The sequence below is a fragment of the Peromyscus maniculatus genome, chromosome 3 (genome assembly GCF_049852395.1).
Source record: "Peromyscus maniculatus bairdii isolate BWxNUB_F1_BW_parent chromosome 3, HU_Pman_BW_mat_3.1, whole genome shotgun sequence".
Lineage (NCBI taxonomy): Eukaryota > Metazoa > Chordata > Mammalia > Rodentia > Cricetidae > Peromyscus > Peromyscus maniculatus.
The window spans coordinates 32358550-32376401 of record NC_134854.1 but is presented as its reverse complement, the minus strand read 5'-3'; the positions used below and the strand labels follow the sequence as shown (position 1 = coordinate 32376401).

The 17852-nt window shown below is 39.7% G+C and overlaps 1 protein-coding gene across 1 annotated transcript in view; it reads right to left on the bottom strand.

Moving 5' to 3' along the window:
* Sema3e (semaphorin 3E) overlaps positions 1 to 17852 on the bottom strand; it is a 251694-nt gene that overhangs the window by 79080 nt on the left and 154762 nt on the right. The window contains exon 4 of the mRNA XM_042272920.2: positions 15516 to 15635. Within this exon, the coding sequence (XP_042128854.2) occupies positions 15516 to 15635 (120 nt within the window). The remainder of the gene's footprint in view (positions 1 to 15515; positions 15636 to 17852) is intronic.

Below are 17852 nucleotides of genomic sequence, written 5' to 3'. Positions count from 1 at the left end.
ATTAAACACTTGGCCTTTGAAAATGCAAACCCTACCTGCCAAGAACTAGGGCTTGGGGTAGTTACTGGTGCTTTCGGGATTTGCCGAGGCAACCATGAGTCCCCTGGGTGGCTAGAGGGGACGGGCGACATTTTGTCTCTGGATGGGCAGTCGCCTGGTGTGCAGGACGGGGCCGTCTCTGAGATCATGTTTCTGCTCCAACAGAGTAAGGCTGGTCTGGAGGGGGTGGTGGTAGAGGATCTCAAAGTGTAGGAGATGTTGGCGATGGTTTGTCTTTATGGGGGGTGGAGCTGGCCTTGGAGGTGGTTCCCGGGACTGGGGTGCTGATGGGGCCGGATGCTTGCTGTTGTGGAGGGTCGGGTCTTAGCGGCACTGGGGGGAGGGGAGCTTGTGGGACCGTGGAGGGGGGAGGGGAGGGCCTTTCCACCTTGAAGCCTGCTGGCTCCTTCATTCATAGGGAGAGAGTCATAGGGGCCAGCAGGGGGAGGGGGGTGGGGGGGGGCGCAGCCTTCTGATTCTCATGATATGAGGTAGGAGAACATTCAGCATTAACACCATTGCTGATCATCACAGAAAGACTAAATCCTGTTAATGGTGCCATAAAAGAGATACACTCTGCTCCCAGATGGTTGCTGGAAGGCCTGGTTAGAGCTGTAAATATACCTGGTCTGCCCAGGAGAGAAAGCCCCTCTCCTGAGGAAACTTCTTCTGTTTTAAATGCTGTCCCTCCGGCAAACAATCCAGGCTGTTGTCCTCACCCACAGCAACCCCCACCAGCCCTTTAGCTCTGTTATCACTCTGCTCAGAGTTCCTGTGGGGGGACAGCGGGAACTTTACAGCAAACTGTGTTTGAGACTTTTCACACAGCACACAAGTCCCATAGTCAATCATGTTCTGGGCTGAGCAGGGACACTGCTTGTCACAAATCCAGTCTGACAGCAGGGGTCATGTTTCCAAGGGCAGTGCTGAACTTTCATCCAAAGTGTCAGAAAGGCTTGTTGGACCTGCTGGCCTTGGTGTCACAGGTGGTCATAGCCATGTTGGGCCAACTTGACACATCCTGTGGCTGGCAGGTAGCACAGCAAACAGGGTAGCACCTGAGACGACACTCAGGGCACTTAGGTCCCTTCCACCTAGACTAACCTATTATTCCTCAGATCAATTCCTAGATCTCTAGGAAGAGAAGCCGCACTGAGACGACTGCCTTGACGGGAGCCTGTTACTGCCATCACCTTAGCAGTCCTTCTGGGGGTTGGAGCAGCGGAAACAGGCACCAAAATTGCCTCTCTGGTCCTATTCAACCAACATTACTCTGAGCTTCACCTGTCCATAGATGAGGATATTGCCCAATTTGAACAGGGAATTTCTGCCCTCGAGTCATCCCTTTCCTCTCTAGCTGAGATAGTTATACAGAACAGGAGAGGCCTGAATCTCCTCTTTTTACAACAGGGTGGCCTTTGTACTGTGTTCAAAGAGGAATGTTGCTTCTTTACAGACCACACCGGGGTAGTCAGAGATAGTATAGTAAAGGTTAAAAAAGGACTAGAAAAAGAAAAAAAAAGAACAAGAGCTTGGATGTTTCTAGAATTAGTTTTCTAAACTCCCCTTGGCTAATGACCCTTCTTTCCTCCCTCCTAGGACCTGTTTGTAGACCTGCTCCTGGTCCTTGCCTTTGGGCCATGGGCATTTTCCTGGCTCACTCAGTTCATCCGAAGCCAAATAACAGACCTGGGGCCAGGCAGATCCAGGTTCATTACCACTGCTTTGATATGCAGGACTCCAGGGTTGAAATTTCCCCTGAGGAGAGATGCCCCACACAGACCCCTTCACTTGGGGGAGGCTGCATCTGTGTATGGGAAAAAGGCTCACTCAAGGCATGATTGGAGTGCAGCTGGGACTGCACAGGCTGGGGACCATGGTATCCCAAAATCCCGAGAGCCTGGATTATATGCCCTGTTGCATAGCGGTTGTGCAGTAGCAGCCTTGCGCTTACCCATTTCTGCTCCCTCAAAAAACTGCACAGTCCATTGATTCCTGCACTATGGGGATGCTTGTGGTGCTTGAGTCTGGAGAGACATTCTCTCTCGGACCTTTTTTCACAACCTTTAGAGGGATAGGGCCTCTGTAATCCTCCATGCAAAGCCTCTTTCAGAGCCCTCCTTTTAGATTATTCGAACCTGGTTTATGTTGGCCCTTAGATTTATTACTAAGAAGGGGGAGATGTCCGGGACAAGGACAGAATCTCTAGTTAGTGGAAAAATACAGACCCCCCCCCCCAATAAGACAGGGAACTAGATCATCTTACAGTCAGGTTGCCTAGCAACAGGACATTGAGTCAGAGCCCTTGACCCTTTCACCCTGTAAACATCCTATACAAACATCCTATTAGCTTGCCCCACCTTATGCAGATGACAGCTTCTTGCTCCCCTCACCTTGCAGGAACTATGTAAACCTTTCTGGAGAAAATAAAGTTGCACCTTGATCAGAATCTAGACTTGGTGTATTTTCCTTTGTATCTCCTGTCCCTACATTCCCTCCTTAGGGTGGTCGAGATCCCATTGTAGCCCTGAAGGTGGGGCAGAAAGGAAAGTCAGTTTTCTTCTGGAATGTAGCCCCAGCAAGGCCATCCATGTTCGAGTAGACGGTCACGTACCACACACACACACACACACACACACACACACACACACACACACACTGAACACTAAGAAGGCACTCTGTTCTTGCTTTGTTTTGTTTTGAAAACGATATGAAATTTGGTTGGAGGATGATGGAGGGAATTGGAGACAAGGTAGTGGGGGACAGATTTGATCAAAACACATTGTATGCACATAGGACATTCTCAAACAATTAACAAAGCAGTATATTTATAGGATGAAAGAAGAGAAATAAAAGTGATAGAAAAGATACTTGATGGATTAGAGTAGAAGAATTTTAAAGACACGACCAAGGACATGTATAGAATAGATAATCTTGCAGAATGTGTGTGGGGGGCGTGTTCTGAAAATAGAAATATTCTGCCTCAAGAATTTCAATTAAGTTGTGGCAAACAGAAGGAAGTTTCAGACTTTTAGGTTATGCACCCCCTGCCCCTCTAAGGAACACTTGTTCATGTGTGCATGCATATATGCCTCCAAGCCAGACATTGACTTCGAATGTCTTCCTCTGTAATTTCCACCTTATGTTTTGAATCAGGGTCTCTCACTGTCCCTGGACCTACTAGACTGGCTGGCCAGTGAGCTTCAGGGATTCATCTGTCTCTGCCTCCCCAGTACTGCATTATAGACATATACTCCCACGCCAAGCTTTGATGTGGGGTCTGGGCATCTGAATTCACGTTTCTGTGGTTTCACACAGCAGACTCCCCAACCCCTGCCTGTTTTGGGAAATAGGATTATATTCAAGTGCTCAAAGTTAGAAGAATGAATTAACCTCTCATGAACATTTAACACATACCAGTTTCAACACAATAGTTTCCCATATGAAACCTCAGAATCCATGCAAGTCAGGCATTAAAAAGTGGCTTCAGATTACACAGGAGGTAAGTGAAGCTTAGCTACATTAGGCCATGTGTCAACAATGGGTAGGTAGCAGAATCCTGAACTGAATTGCATCTTTCCAGTCCCAGAGCCTCTATTTTTTCTACTGCATTGATCTACCCTCACCCACTGTATACAAGAATGGTAATTAGATCAAAGCCTTTTAATTCAGACTGAAATTTGTTAAGAGGACCCATTGATACCATTCCCTTACACTTGAGGACATAAAGTTTTATTCAAAAAAGAAAACTGCATTTGTACATGATAAATTATCAGCCTAGAATGCCAATTCACCAATTATATCAAATGCACAAGAATCTGGATAGATACATGAAACCATGGTTAACATTTTAATTTTAGAGATAAATGAGGTTGTTGCTGGGCTTAAAAGAACAAGGAACATCACAGCCTCTTTATTCATTCTAAATTCAAAAAAGAAAAGCAAGATGCAAAATGAAGATAAACTTGTTCTCCAAGGCACCCAATGATGACATGAGTACCCATAGGTGGAAAAGAAGTCAGTTTAATACAATGTACAGTGATAATGACATAAATGCCTCACAGATAATGCTTGTCCCTGCAACAGGTGAATGAGGTTATTCCATGACCTTTGAACTGTCTTTAGGAAAGTAATGTGATAAGCAGCCATGGGCCTGTCTTCCTATTCAGTTCATCCACTTCTCTTCAGTGCAAACACCACAAATAACATCCATGGAGCCATATCTATGTGAAATTGTCAGACTTGACACAGCAAGTGAATAAGATCAGAGTTCAGTTACGTTTAAAATGGGCTGCATTTTCCACTCGAGAAAAAATTGCCTGACAAAATTCTGCATGCTATCGTGGAATAAGCAAATCATTTTAGTTAAGCAGATGTCTAATTAGGGCACCAAATTTTCCTCTATGCACATCTTTTCTATACCATGTCTAACATTTATCACTCAGGGTGTGATCTTAGAACTTTTATCTGACTACTCTAAGAAGAGTCAAATTGTTGGTAAAGAGCCAGTAGTATTCATCAACCTGATAGTATTCAAATTTCTAACTGAAAATATAAAGAAAGTTTCCCCAGGATAGCATGTATCCCCTTTATAATCACTGCTTTCAAGTGAATTAAAAACATTTCAACAGGGAGTTTTCATATCTTAAGATTTACTTTTTTCTGAGTTTACTTAAAATCTGAATTTATCTTACATTTCCATGATAAGGTAAGATAAAGTCTCCACTGCAATATGCTTTGTGAAATGAAAAGAAGTTATCATATTGGCATAGTACTTACTACAAAGTAGAAAAGGTATAGACAGTGAAGTGAGTCAGTCCTTGGCATGAGCCACTGAAGCCACATGCAGAAAGTTTCTTCTGTTTCTTTGCACAGTGCTAGTATTGTGCAGTGTCCACTGTCTACACAGTCAACGGTCCTCTTACAAAGAAAAAATACTACTACATATGAAATAGTAAAAATGGAAAGGTTAAAAAGGATGCCCACTTCAAAATAATAGTTACTACTATACTCATCACTAAAAAATATGTGATTTTCAGGAGTGGGGAAAAATACGTGATTTTAAATATTCATATTTCATGATTGCATTGATTTTATATACATTTAGAAATGTAATTAGAAGCACTGATGCTCCAAAAACAGGATTATTGCATCCTTGTAATCTACCTAATTAACTTATAGAGACCCTTTTGATGTTTTTTACCATACAGAGATACTTTCACTGGAGCTCACATGTCTGTAAATTCTAAACTTACACCCAGAACTACATAACAGGTTGTTCTGAACTTACATCTATAGTGAAGCTCTCAAATATCATGACTGAAAATACTGTTGCCTTAATTTTTCTTTATATTTCTATGTTTACATATTTATTTATTTATTTATTTATTTATTTATTTATTTATTTATTTATTTACGTGTGTGTACATGTATGTACGTATGTGCACACCAATGCATGCATGTGGTGATTAGAAGACAACTTGTGGGAGTCAGTTGTGTCTTTTCACTGTGTGGATACCAGGGACTTACATCAGGTTGTCCCACTTGGAAGCAGGTGCCCTCTCACCAGCCCAACACTGCGTTTATTTCCACTCCCTGTTACTGCATTCCCAGCAACGCCTTCTATATAAATCTGTCTCTCGCTTTCATTACCCCCATCACATTTTTAGTAGAATCTTCACCTAAAGTTGAAAGTGCTTGTGCTAGGAAGCAAATTTCACAGAGTACTTCCTGTGTACTGGGCACAGAACTGGACACTCTACATTTGCTGTTCCATAACCACATCCCCGGCAATGTTATCTGGTAAATATCAAACAGCCCTTAATCATTAAACTCAAGTCTTCAAAAATGACTAAAACAATCCTAAACTTTAGCATCGGAAAATGTGCCTGTTTTTCTTAGTCATCGAAAATTAAAATCACAATGTGATATCATTGGAAACCCATCAACATGTTGAGAATAAAGCGACAATATTAAGCACTTCTGTGGGGTACAGAGGGAAGAGAACACATAGCCACTGCCATGAGTGTACAACTGACTGAAAATTGACTGTGTGTGTACAACGACTGAAAGTCCTCTACTGGTCTTTACTGAAGCTGCGCACAGGCAACTGTACTCCTAGAATAGACTTAGCAAGAACGACTAACCACAAAGACAAGAATGCTCTTAGCGGCAAGATGATAGCACAACTGTCAATGACCCTCGAGGTCAGGAAAAGAAGGAAGGGTGGATGAGTTGAGGCATATCCAATAAAAGGAAAGAACAATGTTGTGCAGTAATAGCGTGTGACTTACCATTATAAAGCGTGAACAAATCATAGCACATTATTGAATAAAAGAGGCTGAACTCAAGAGTGCATGCTCTATACTTTGATCATGCTGCATTCTAAAAGCAGCAAGCCCCTCGCTGACAGAGTGAGAGCAGGGCTGCTGTGGGGACGGTGCAGGAAAGGGGTGTGACACTGGGAGGCACTGGGCATGTGCTTCCTGGTGGCATGCTGGTTACACAGATATGTTCAAGTTTTGAAAACTATTCACAGGTACTTTATAAAGAACCTGAATCCTTTTATTCATGCATTTAGCAAGTTACTTAAAGACTGTTTCTGTTCTTTGTGGTTTGTAAATTTATATTCTAGAGATTGAAATGAAATTAAATAAATTAATGTTTATTATGTGACTACCAAAGCTTTCCAAGAGTAAGACAAACTCTACATAAGAAAGAAAAAAAATATTGAGAAGATTCATATTTTATTTTTACTTTTATATATTTTATATATACTTCAGTCAATTTTCCAAATAAGGCAGTACCAAACACAAAGCGAAACAATCCACCAAAGTTAACTGAAACTTTGTTTATTAAGAAAACAGAACTTTCTAAATTTGAACTTCTTACAAATACGGGGTTGTTATCCAGGTACAAAAACATGATCACTATCGTTCATTCGCTCACTCATTCATGCCTTAGTTACCCGCTAACTACTAGATCAGCAAGTGCTTAGGGTTTTAAAGTTTATTGTCCTCTAGAGCTTAAGTCACAAATGCCAATGCCAGTCAGAACCAGGTGGAGATGAAAACTGGCAGCCAGGCTGGTGTAAGCCTTTATTGTGGGTAGGAGTGATGGAGACCATGGACTATTGGGACATTGTTAAGCACAGGCCTCTGTGTGGGGAGTGTGGCGACAAGTACCGGGCTCCCGCTGATCTTTTCATGTGGGTCCAGTGGAAATCACAATTTACTGTGTGAACCCAACCGGTTTTTAAATGTAAGCTCTCTAAAAGAAAACAAACAAGAAACGCTGGCTGGGGCAACCAGAGCACATCTGTGAGCTGAATTAGGCATATGGCCGCCAGCGGATAAAGTCTGATCAAATGAAAGAGACACAAATGCTCACTGGGCAGCAGCCATGAGCACTCATTGCCCTTTAGATGCCCAACCAACCACACAAGCACCACTCTTCCCCTGGTTCACTGTCACCTTGGGATTTACAGTTCACAAATAAATCACAAAGTTAAGTACATCCTAGTCTATGCATTCCATTAAATAGTAGGCACCTATTTAAATGATTGAAATAGAAATATACCTCCTCCGTGTGTGTGTGTGTGTGTGTGTGTGTGTGTGTGTGTGTGTGTGTGTGTGTGTGTGCCTGTCTGTCTGTCTGTCCATCTGTCATGCACACACCAACGAGCTGCTTTGAGCAATGATAACTTAATCAGATCTAGGAGTGCCCGGGAGGGGATGAGCATAGAGTTGCCACTGGTGCATTTTATGGTTTCATTAATTGATTCTTTCTATGCATTCATTATTTTTTTAGATTCTTTAAAATTATTATTTTCAAATGCCATGGGATTGTTTATTTTGTCTACTTTTTATTAAGAAAATTTTTTATTCATTTCACATACTAAAGATCCCCCCTCTTCCCTCCTCCTGCCTCTCCAAACCCACCCTCACTCCCTCCCTCCTACAAGAAGGTAAGGCCTTCCATGGGGAGGTACATTTAGTAGTAGAGGCAGGTCCAAGCCCCTCCCCCTGCTGCACATGTCCCATCATAGAAGTGGCTCCAAAAGGCCTGCTCATGCACCAGGGATGGATCCTGATCCTACTGCCAGGGGGCCCCCTAAACGGATCAGGCTACACAACTGTCTCCCTGTGCAGAGGGCCTAGTCCAGTCCCATGCAGGCTCCACCGCTGTTGATCTAAATTTCATGAGTTTCCACTAGTTTGGTTTGAATGTCTGTAGGTTTCCCCATCGTGATCTTGATGCCCCTTGCTCATAGAATCCCTCTTCTCTCCCTTCCACTGGATTGCTGGAGCATTCATTTTTTAGGTTAAAAAACTCTTGCAACAGAGCCCACTGTTCCCTGGGGATTACACCTGCTAGTTCTTTAATTAGCTATGGTTCTGGTTCAGCATAAGCCTCCTTCGGACTTTGCCAGTGACCAACAGGAAGGCTGTTGAGCAGCCCAGGCATCAGTCTCTTTCCCTTTGAGATCTCAGTGCACAGACTCACTGTACAGAGTGCAGTTTCATACTGACTGCCTCACACAACAAGGATATACAAAGTAGGATTGCCTTCCCAATAAAAAGACAATCATTCACAGGCAAAAACCTAGCAGGGGGACCCCAGTTTCCTTCCACTGGTAAGACTGGCAGGAGCTGAAGGCCTCGAGGAACAACCTCTTCTGAGTCATTTTAACACAAACCTGTGGATTTTTAAAAACCACAAAAATAAAGACTATAAGTTTCACTCATGTTCTGTTTACCTTTTAATGAATTATGTCTTGTGATTTTTATGTGAAAGGATCAACTGAAACAATATAGGAGTGACTGATAATATCCCAATAGAGAAGATATATAATTTTTCTTAAAGTAATGGCTACTGTTTAAGTCTTTCAATTGTGCTGTGGATATCGCTGTGTGTGCTGTGAATATGTTGCTCTGATTGGCTAATAAATAAAGTGCTGATTGGCCAGTAGCCAGGCAAGACAAGCAGAGAAGAGAATTCTGGAAAGTGGAAGGCTGAATGACAGCCTGCTGTTCAGGGAGCAGCATGTAATGGCACACAGGTAAAGCCACAGAACACGTGACAATATCTAGATTAACAGAAATGGGCTGAGTTTAAGTGTAAGAGCTAGTCAGTGGTAGGCCTGAGCTAATGGCTGAGCAGTTTTAAATAATATTAGCCTGTGTATGTTTATTTGGGTCTGAGTGGCTGCAGGACCAGCAAGTAAGATAGATTTGTCTTGACCATGGGCCAGGTGGGACACAGAAAAAATTTAGCTACACAATTGTAACTTATAACTAATTATGTGGATATGCTGAGATTTGGAATAGCCTACACAAAATATTGGTCTTCTTTTTAAAGAACTAATCATAGAGCATTTATATTTAATGGCTGCTATCTTACTGTATTTTTCTTTTCTACACTTAGTATCTATTCCAATGTATAGCACAGTCCACTTTAAAAATATATCATCAATTGATCACCATTTTCATTGCCTTTAAGTTCTATTACATTTTCTAGGCGAGGTAATACATAACACACAGATACTATCTATACTTGAGAACAAAAATTTCACTGATCTCAAAAATAAAATGAGTCCAAAAAAATACTCCTTTACATTTCTGTCACTTATTTGAAAGAAAAACATAAGAAAATATGAACACTTTAAATTAACAAACCATTCCCATATACCATCTAAAATAAACAAAAAATTTCCATTTTACATACCTGTATCACCATATAAGCAATCTTGGCATAAATTGTAATTTGGATATTTTTGGTTAAGTAAATGATAGCTTAATATCTAAAAATTATAAACGTTGTATAAATGTATAAATGTTGTTAAATACAAGTGAATATTTTCATGGAACTATTATATTCTGATAGCTAATGGATATAAAAATTTACAAGTTATGTTTAATTCCATAACTTTATTTTAACCTGTTATTGAAAATAATTATCTAAACAAAAGTAAATAGTTTTAACGGAAACATATCAAAAGAATAAATTTGGAATCTACTGTTTTGTAGGCTTAGAAACAATAAACAGTGGTAAAGAAAATACTTTGTTAAATCAAGATGGGCATATTTCTTCGTAAAATGCAAAGAATGTTAAGTGCGTGACTATACTGACCTCAGTTGTTTAAAATAAAATACTTGCTTCAGATAAATAATGCTAATGGACAACTTTTGAAAATTTAAATTTGTTATGATAATGTTTTAATATTGCAATAGGGTTCTTACTGTGCACTATAAACAGAAAAAAAGACTAATATATTAGGAAAACAATCATTATTGAAACACCAGTGAGAAAAACAAACTGAAATTAAAAAGCCATATTGCTAGACAGAATGCCAAATGTTTGCAATCCTAGACCTCGGGAGCCTGATTCAGGAGTGTCATAAGTTCTAGGCCAACCTGGGCCACATTGCAAGACCCTATATCAAAGCAAATAAACAAACAAGCAAACAACAAGAAGTATGTATTTATACAACACATGTTTTACAATGTTTTGGATACACTTTCTTCCAGTCTCCATTAAAATTGAGTTTCCAACATTAGGAGAAATGCAGGATAATATTTAAAACACATGAATACTTAGAAAGTCTATATACAACTAGGGGAAAAATCATTTACAGTCTACAAGGTTCAAATGCACGCTGGCAAGAGTGTTACTTGGGGACTGTCGCTAACATTTTCCAATACATTTGTACTCTTCTGGAGGTAGACATCTAGCCCTGATGATTGCAAAGCCAATAACATCCAAACTTAAATACTGAGCTGCTGTTCTTCACAGGAGGGGAAACTTATCAAAATCACATGCTGAAATTCCGAAAGTTCATTTTTAATTTTCTTTGGTGCAAAATACATTTGCATGACTAATTTAGTCTGCATATTTAAAAAGTGATATAAATATGCTTTAAATAAAATTACACTGAAAAAATTTACTCTATACTTATAAAACATGACAGCAGTCTACATTTAAAAACATATGTCTTCAAGGACAATCAATTTTTTCCATATTTGGATATACAAATTCTGGAGATGGCCCGTATAGTCATCCCATAGCCTTCATTGAACTTGTAAGGAATTATTAAGCTTCCCATTAAAAAACAAAAACAAAACAATAAACCCTCTAAATAAAGTTCAGAACAGAATTACTTCTTTTCAAGTCTTTCATTATGTTTCTTTGCCTATTTCCCCCAGAAACTTTAAAGGCATCTGCATTAATCAAACCTTCTCTTTGTCCACAAAAGATGAAAAGAACAGGTGTAAGATGGGAACATTGCCAATGGCAGCCAGGATTTCCAATCCCAGGTAAGAACTCCCTGGGAAATTCCCTTCCTGTGGGTGTGGTGGGTGGGTCCTATGAAATGGGTGGGAATCCCAGGGAGGGATATTATTACTTCCTATTGCAGAGCAGATGGAAAAGTCTGCCCCCTGAATAAGTCTCATTACATGACTTCCTCCTGCTGGCCCTCCCATGCTATAATAAAACCTGTTCATAAAGGAACTGCTATGGCCTCTCTAGAGTGAGGGCAGCCATCAAAAGGATAGAGACTTCAGTCGTAGAACTTAAAATCAAATCATGCCAATGTCAACACAAACATGACCAACGAATCCAGAACCTGGGTAAGACCTTCATTTCAGCCCGGGAAACCTGAGCAAAGGGACCAGCTGAGCAGTACCTGGTGTCCTGGTCCATGAAAGCTATACAATAAGTACATGTGTTTTCACAAGTGGCTGCAGTTTTAATAATTTGTTATATAAAATAGAAAGCTCATACCAATAGGCATATACTAATGGTATTGTACTAAAAAAACACTGTCCTAAGAGAGCTTTTACATTTTGAAAGCCATTTTAATTTTCCTAGAAATGCTAAGTTCTGTACAGTCTGCTGGAGAGCAGTTTCTCACGTAAGCACCACACATCCTTTTCTGCTATTGTAGCAACGCTGTGAAACACCCTCTAATCTCCCATGATGCTTATGATAGGCTCCTCAAATTCCTCTCTGCCCTTCATTTTTTTCCTGCTTAAATTATTCCAAATTAATGCCATGTCATCCAAGCACTCTGCTAAAAATTTCATCTTCTCCATTTCTTACTTCACAAAATTTTCAAGTACCACTGTGCAGTATTGAGGTCATCCATCAGGTCTCCTCAGCATTAATTCTTGTTATTCTCGTGTCACATAGTTAAATATTTGCAAACACATCCCATAGTGACTCCCTGTGAGCTTTTTCATTAAAGTCTTTTCCTTGACTATGATAATTGGTACTTTTCATTTACTCAGACAGTGCTCGAAGATTCCACATGGTGCTTTGGGAGTAGATCTCTCACTGCCCTGACTGTCATGGGGCTACAGATTCCTCTTAGGAGATGCAGTTTTCAGACTGAACTGCATGACACCAGCTCTTCAGTGCTATGCATATTCAGCTTAATTACATAATACTTCTGTTTTGTTAATACAGTTGTAATTTGCATTGGAATAACTTTTTCATGGTTATTCGAACAAGGGGAAAAAAAAACTACTTGGACTCATTGGACATTAACAAAGAACAAAGTTAAGACATTTTCCCTTGAGAAACCACCTAGTTCACGTAGAGAGGAATGGTAAGTACCAATGCAGAAGACTTACTGAGAAGTCACAAGCAAAGACTTAAAGTGTTAGCTCAGTTGGAAAGTGAGAGAGGTATCTAAAACCTGAGGTTGGGCCCCGCAATTTCTACATCATGTGCATAAATAAATTACAAATCACTCAATATAATGAGTTATACATGTGAGCAGACCCTGAAAAGTTAAAAACATTGACAACTATGAGTTTAGGTTCGGCTGTGGCATGAAGCAATAATCCTTAGCATTTAGTCGAGCGGAAAGGATGGGGAGCAGTGTGATGGCTGCAGGAGAGTCCTCCTGAGTGATGGGAGGGCATTTCACAGACTTGCTGAGACAGCAGCCAAAGGGAACGGAACAACTGAAGGGATCGTGTGCTCGGTCTGTTTCTCCCAGAACAAAAACAAGCCTCTTGGGTGAGGTGACGTACATGCCACACCAGCCTGATCACTGGATTTCAATTCCTAGAATCCTCATATTGGTAGAAGGAGAGAAAGAGATTGAATAAAAGTGAACTGAGCTAGCCACCTGTGAGATGACGCCTAGAAAACAAACAAGTTTTTATCTACGCCAGAGTCTCTGCAGCGAAGACACAAGTGACTGAATGGAGCAGAAATGTTATTCAAAGAAACATTTTGTAAAACATAAACATATGTGATAGCTAAACCCCATGTCTTGCTATCGTAAGAAATATAACTATGTTTTTGCCAAAGACCTCTGCACTTAGAGGTGCACTTCAGGTGACCTGCTTAAAACAAAGAAACAAATACTATTTTGAAAGATAAAGCCACTTCAAACAAGTTAGAATTGATGTGAATGAAGTCATACTTACATTAAGAAAATAATTAGACACAGAGACCCACAACAGCCAAAGTTTAAAAAATAATGCTGTAGACTGTTCTCTCCTAAGTGGAACACATACAGCATACATCTTCCTAGCACTGTCCAGAAATCTTTGCAGGAGACAGGAAGAGTGTAAGAGCCAGAGGCTGTGAATGACTACCAAGAAAAGAGTCTCTTGACACCACAGGGCAGCTGCACATGTGGACTCATGGTGGCTGTGACAGCATGCACAAGACCTGTGCAAGCCCAGGCTAGACCAAGTCCCAGCATGCAGAGGGGAAGTGGGCACAGAATCCCATTCCTCACCTTGGAGCTGTCTGCTGAGAAAGGGCGAGTCCAGTTTATTTAAGTGACACATATCCAAGAGTGTTTGGGCAACACAAACCGGTCTTGGTGGATTGTTTTGCTTTGTTTTGCATTTTTGTTATTGTTTTAATGACATGAAGTTAGGTGGATGGGGACAAGGAAGAGTTGGAGGGGTGAAAATGATCAAAGTACATTGTGTCAGAGTCTCAAAGAACTAGTAAAATTTAAAAGAAATTAAAAGAACAGGAAAAAAATAGAACTAACAAAGCATCTTAAAATGCTGAAAAGATTAGGAGCACAGTCCTAATCCAAAATCCCCTACTCAGAGAAAGTAAGGTAGCAATGAAGATGTCATCAAATAAACAAAAACAGAGAGGCTGCGTGGCTAGAAGTTATACGCAGAAAATGTACGTGTTCCGGCTGGTCATACGTCTGCTTGTAAACCGATCACAGACTTTCTGCTGTGCGATTACATATCCTCTCCTTGTGGTAGCCTGATTCGCCTTCTTCTACATCTCTGTCTAAAGTTCTTCAGTCTCATCCCTTGTGTCCTTTCTCTAAGATATTTCAAGCAGTGCACTGAGATATGTTTGTGTGTTATACTTATATTTAATTTACAAGTATGGGAGCTTTAATTTTGAAAACATGCTAATTAAAATTCTTCCTACAGGGGTAGCTAACAGCTCAAGTACCTCAATCTGAGACAGTCGCTGGAGGCAGCAACTAAGCACTTTGATGTTGCTAATCGTATTTGCACCTGAGTATTAACTAGTGCAAGGACTATCTGAAAGAAGTGTTAGTATAAATCAATGGCATTCTTTATTATGTGGTTGTGAGATGCATTTTATAGATACTGCTACATTTTCATAAATGGTATGGAAGTATCAAATGCCATATATAGATACATAAGCACTGATAAAAGTCAAGGAATGCATATATTCAGTTATCCTTCTCATCTAAATGAAAAGCAGCAATTCCTGAAATCAGAATATTGTTTTGCACACTGCTGAATGAAATTGTGATGTCACATGCAACAAAGTCTGTGCAAGATAAAGGAGAGTCAAGGGTTCACTCAGCTTGCAGGAGCCAGTTATGATGATTAACCCTTGAGTCTCCTTGTTGGCGAACACTATCTTTTTAAAAGGAGGATGGGATCTACAGTCATTGCTATGTCTCACTGTATTGCCTAACGTAGTTACGTTAGGTGAAAGGATGCATGGCTTTCTCACTCTGCGATTTATCTTCTATTACTCTGAAATCTTTCCCTCTGTGGTGATTCTCACCTCACCTGGCTGGAAAGAACATAATTATAAAATCAAAAAGCTTTACCTTTTTTTTGTGAAGTACAGAATGCCATATTTTACTTATATAAATTGTATCTTTGTTTATATGTATATGTTTCTTAATCTGTTTATATACATACATGTAACTATATGTTCTACTTTGGTGAATTCATAAGTAAAATATATATAAGAGCACAGCAGACAACACACTTTGATGTTATAAAATCTGTTTTAAGCAGACAAGTGAAGGAAATAAAATTGCTTGGTGAATATATGCACAAAGTTAATTAATTCAAAGATTGAGAGCTGACAAGGGTTTGAAAGATACTGGAGATCATTCCTCTGTCTCAAATACATTAAATAAATACAGCTCAAATGGTTTTGTCTTTCTTGAGGGAGGTAGCACAGTCTTTCCTTTAGAACGTACTTCTTACCTCTGAATGGTACCCAACTCTGATGAAGGCACAAAGTGGATCAAAGGCCCCAGTAGCACAGGTCAGAAGGTGTGTCCTGTTGTAGTGATGCAGAACCCGAACATAATTGGCACACTCGCTCTAAAGTGGAATCACAAAGGACACATGTGGTTAGAAGGAAACAAAAGTTTACCTACCTTTGATCTTTGTTGTCCCTCAGTCCTGGGAAAGGAATCTGAATTGGGAGGGAAAGGGAGGGAGAATGGAATGAAGAAGTTGAGGACCTGGAAGAGAGTAGCTAGAGTGAGGGACACCTGTCTTAATGAGCAGTGAAATGTGAACTACTTTTCATAATTGTTATAATTCTGTAAATCATTTTTACAGTATTCTCACAAATGTATTCAATCATAATGATTTTCATCCAATATACTCCCCATGCAATTAAAGTATTCCCAGTGCTGCTGTTTTTAAGAACAGGGTAAACAATGAACCAGCATACAATTAGAAAAGAGTCATGCTCCATGGGTGGAAGAAATTCTGTTATAATCTACTTTGCTGTCCATTAGCAATTCTTTTCTTTTTCTAGTGAAAACCTATGCCAACAAAGCATTGCTTTAAACTGAAGGAACTAAACATTGGTGATTTGTGACATGAACTGACATTATTTTGTAATTTACATAAGCATTTTTGAAAGTCAGAAATATTCCAGTGCTATTATGTTGTGATTTGAACTGACCTCACGTGAAGGCATTTTGTGGCATCATGGACCATTTCACTTCGGTAATTAACAAAGGTTATTTTTTTCAGAATTGAATGTAAAGTGTTATTAACCATTGCTTTTTTTGACATTCATTTAAGTCAATCTGCCTGGATTTCCACTAATTCATTTGCAGTTTTCCAAACTGGAATTTAGAGGAAAACAGTCTATGCTTGATGGTACAAATCTTTCATGGTAATTGATTTTAAATAACAGAGATTTTTTTAAATGTGGATTTGCAACTTTCTACTTCCTCTATTGCAGTGTTTTGTTTAGTCAAATGTCTCACATATCTGCTTGTAGGGTTAAAGGTCATAGGTGATAAGAGAGAATAACAGGGTTGGAGAGAGGTGTTTATTGAATTGATTTTTTGATGTTTATGTGATCTAAAGACTTTAATGTAGAACAATAAATTATATCTTGAAGTATAAAAAAGAGTCATTATTCTTAAGAAAATATATGAGGTAGACAGTAGGGCATTACAGAAGTTTTTAATAGTTTGAAAGTTTTTAACATTCAAAAATAAGTAATTCTGACAAAAGATTGCACCACAATACCAAATGCCATAATAACTTAAAGTAAGCATTAAAATAGAGAATCTAAGATTTATTTAAAGAAAATTAGAAAGCTACATCCTCAGACAGAGAAGTCTTCATTGGCACTACAGAGTTTCAATGGGCAAAATAGTGCCCATAACCTCAAAATCATAAATTCACATAAAATGTGATTTGGGGAAGATTTTTTAAAAAAAAAAAATATATGAAACTAACCACTAGAAACAACATTTGATTGTCAAATGTTCTGAGGTTCCTGCTGCAAAAAGCTATAGTCCAGGGGTCAGTTACTTCATCTGTAAAGGGTGGTACTTCCATGTATTTAATTTGTGTGCCAACTGGTGCAAAGTCTCAGGTCTGCAGGACTGGAAAGCAGAGAAGCAGCAGGTGATGAGGCACGTGTGTGCACTGCCTTCCATACCCTGTGTTCACAAGAGCAGCTACGGGCCATTTCCTGGGAGTTCTCACCAGGCAACACTAGCTTAAATTCCAGTTGACAGAGACGATATTAACTCAGTCATTGTTGCACTCACTTATAAGCCAAACACGGAGCCTGACACACAGAACTTGCCTGCTACTGTCCTCCCACTTTTCACAAATCCTGTTGATTTGCATTAATGCATAGATCCATGAGAATGAGAAAACTTACCAGAATGTCAATGACTTTGTCATAATTAGAACTCTATTTTACTTTTAAAAAGTGTGCTCATTTGAACAAAATGATGGGTTTCTTTATACATTTTCAAGGTCATAGTAGAGTCTGACTGTAGACATGGTGAAGGTTTTCCGTCTTCGTACCCTGGAAGCACTTGCTTTTTCTCTGCTGACACCACCTCTGCCATTTTCACCCTTTCTTGTCCCCTCATGCTCTCTTGCAAGTGGCCCTCTTCCCAGACGGCCAATTTCTGCTCTCTTGCCACAGCATTTTTGAAAATTATTTCTTTTGTTTTTTGACATATAAGATAATTACATTTCTACATTTCTGTTACTTCCTTCAAACCATCTCATATATCCCTCCATGCTCTCTTTAAAATTCATGGCCTATAT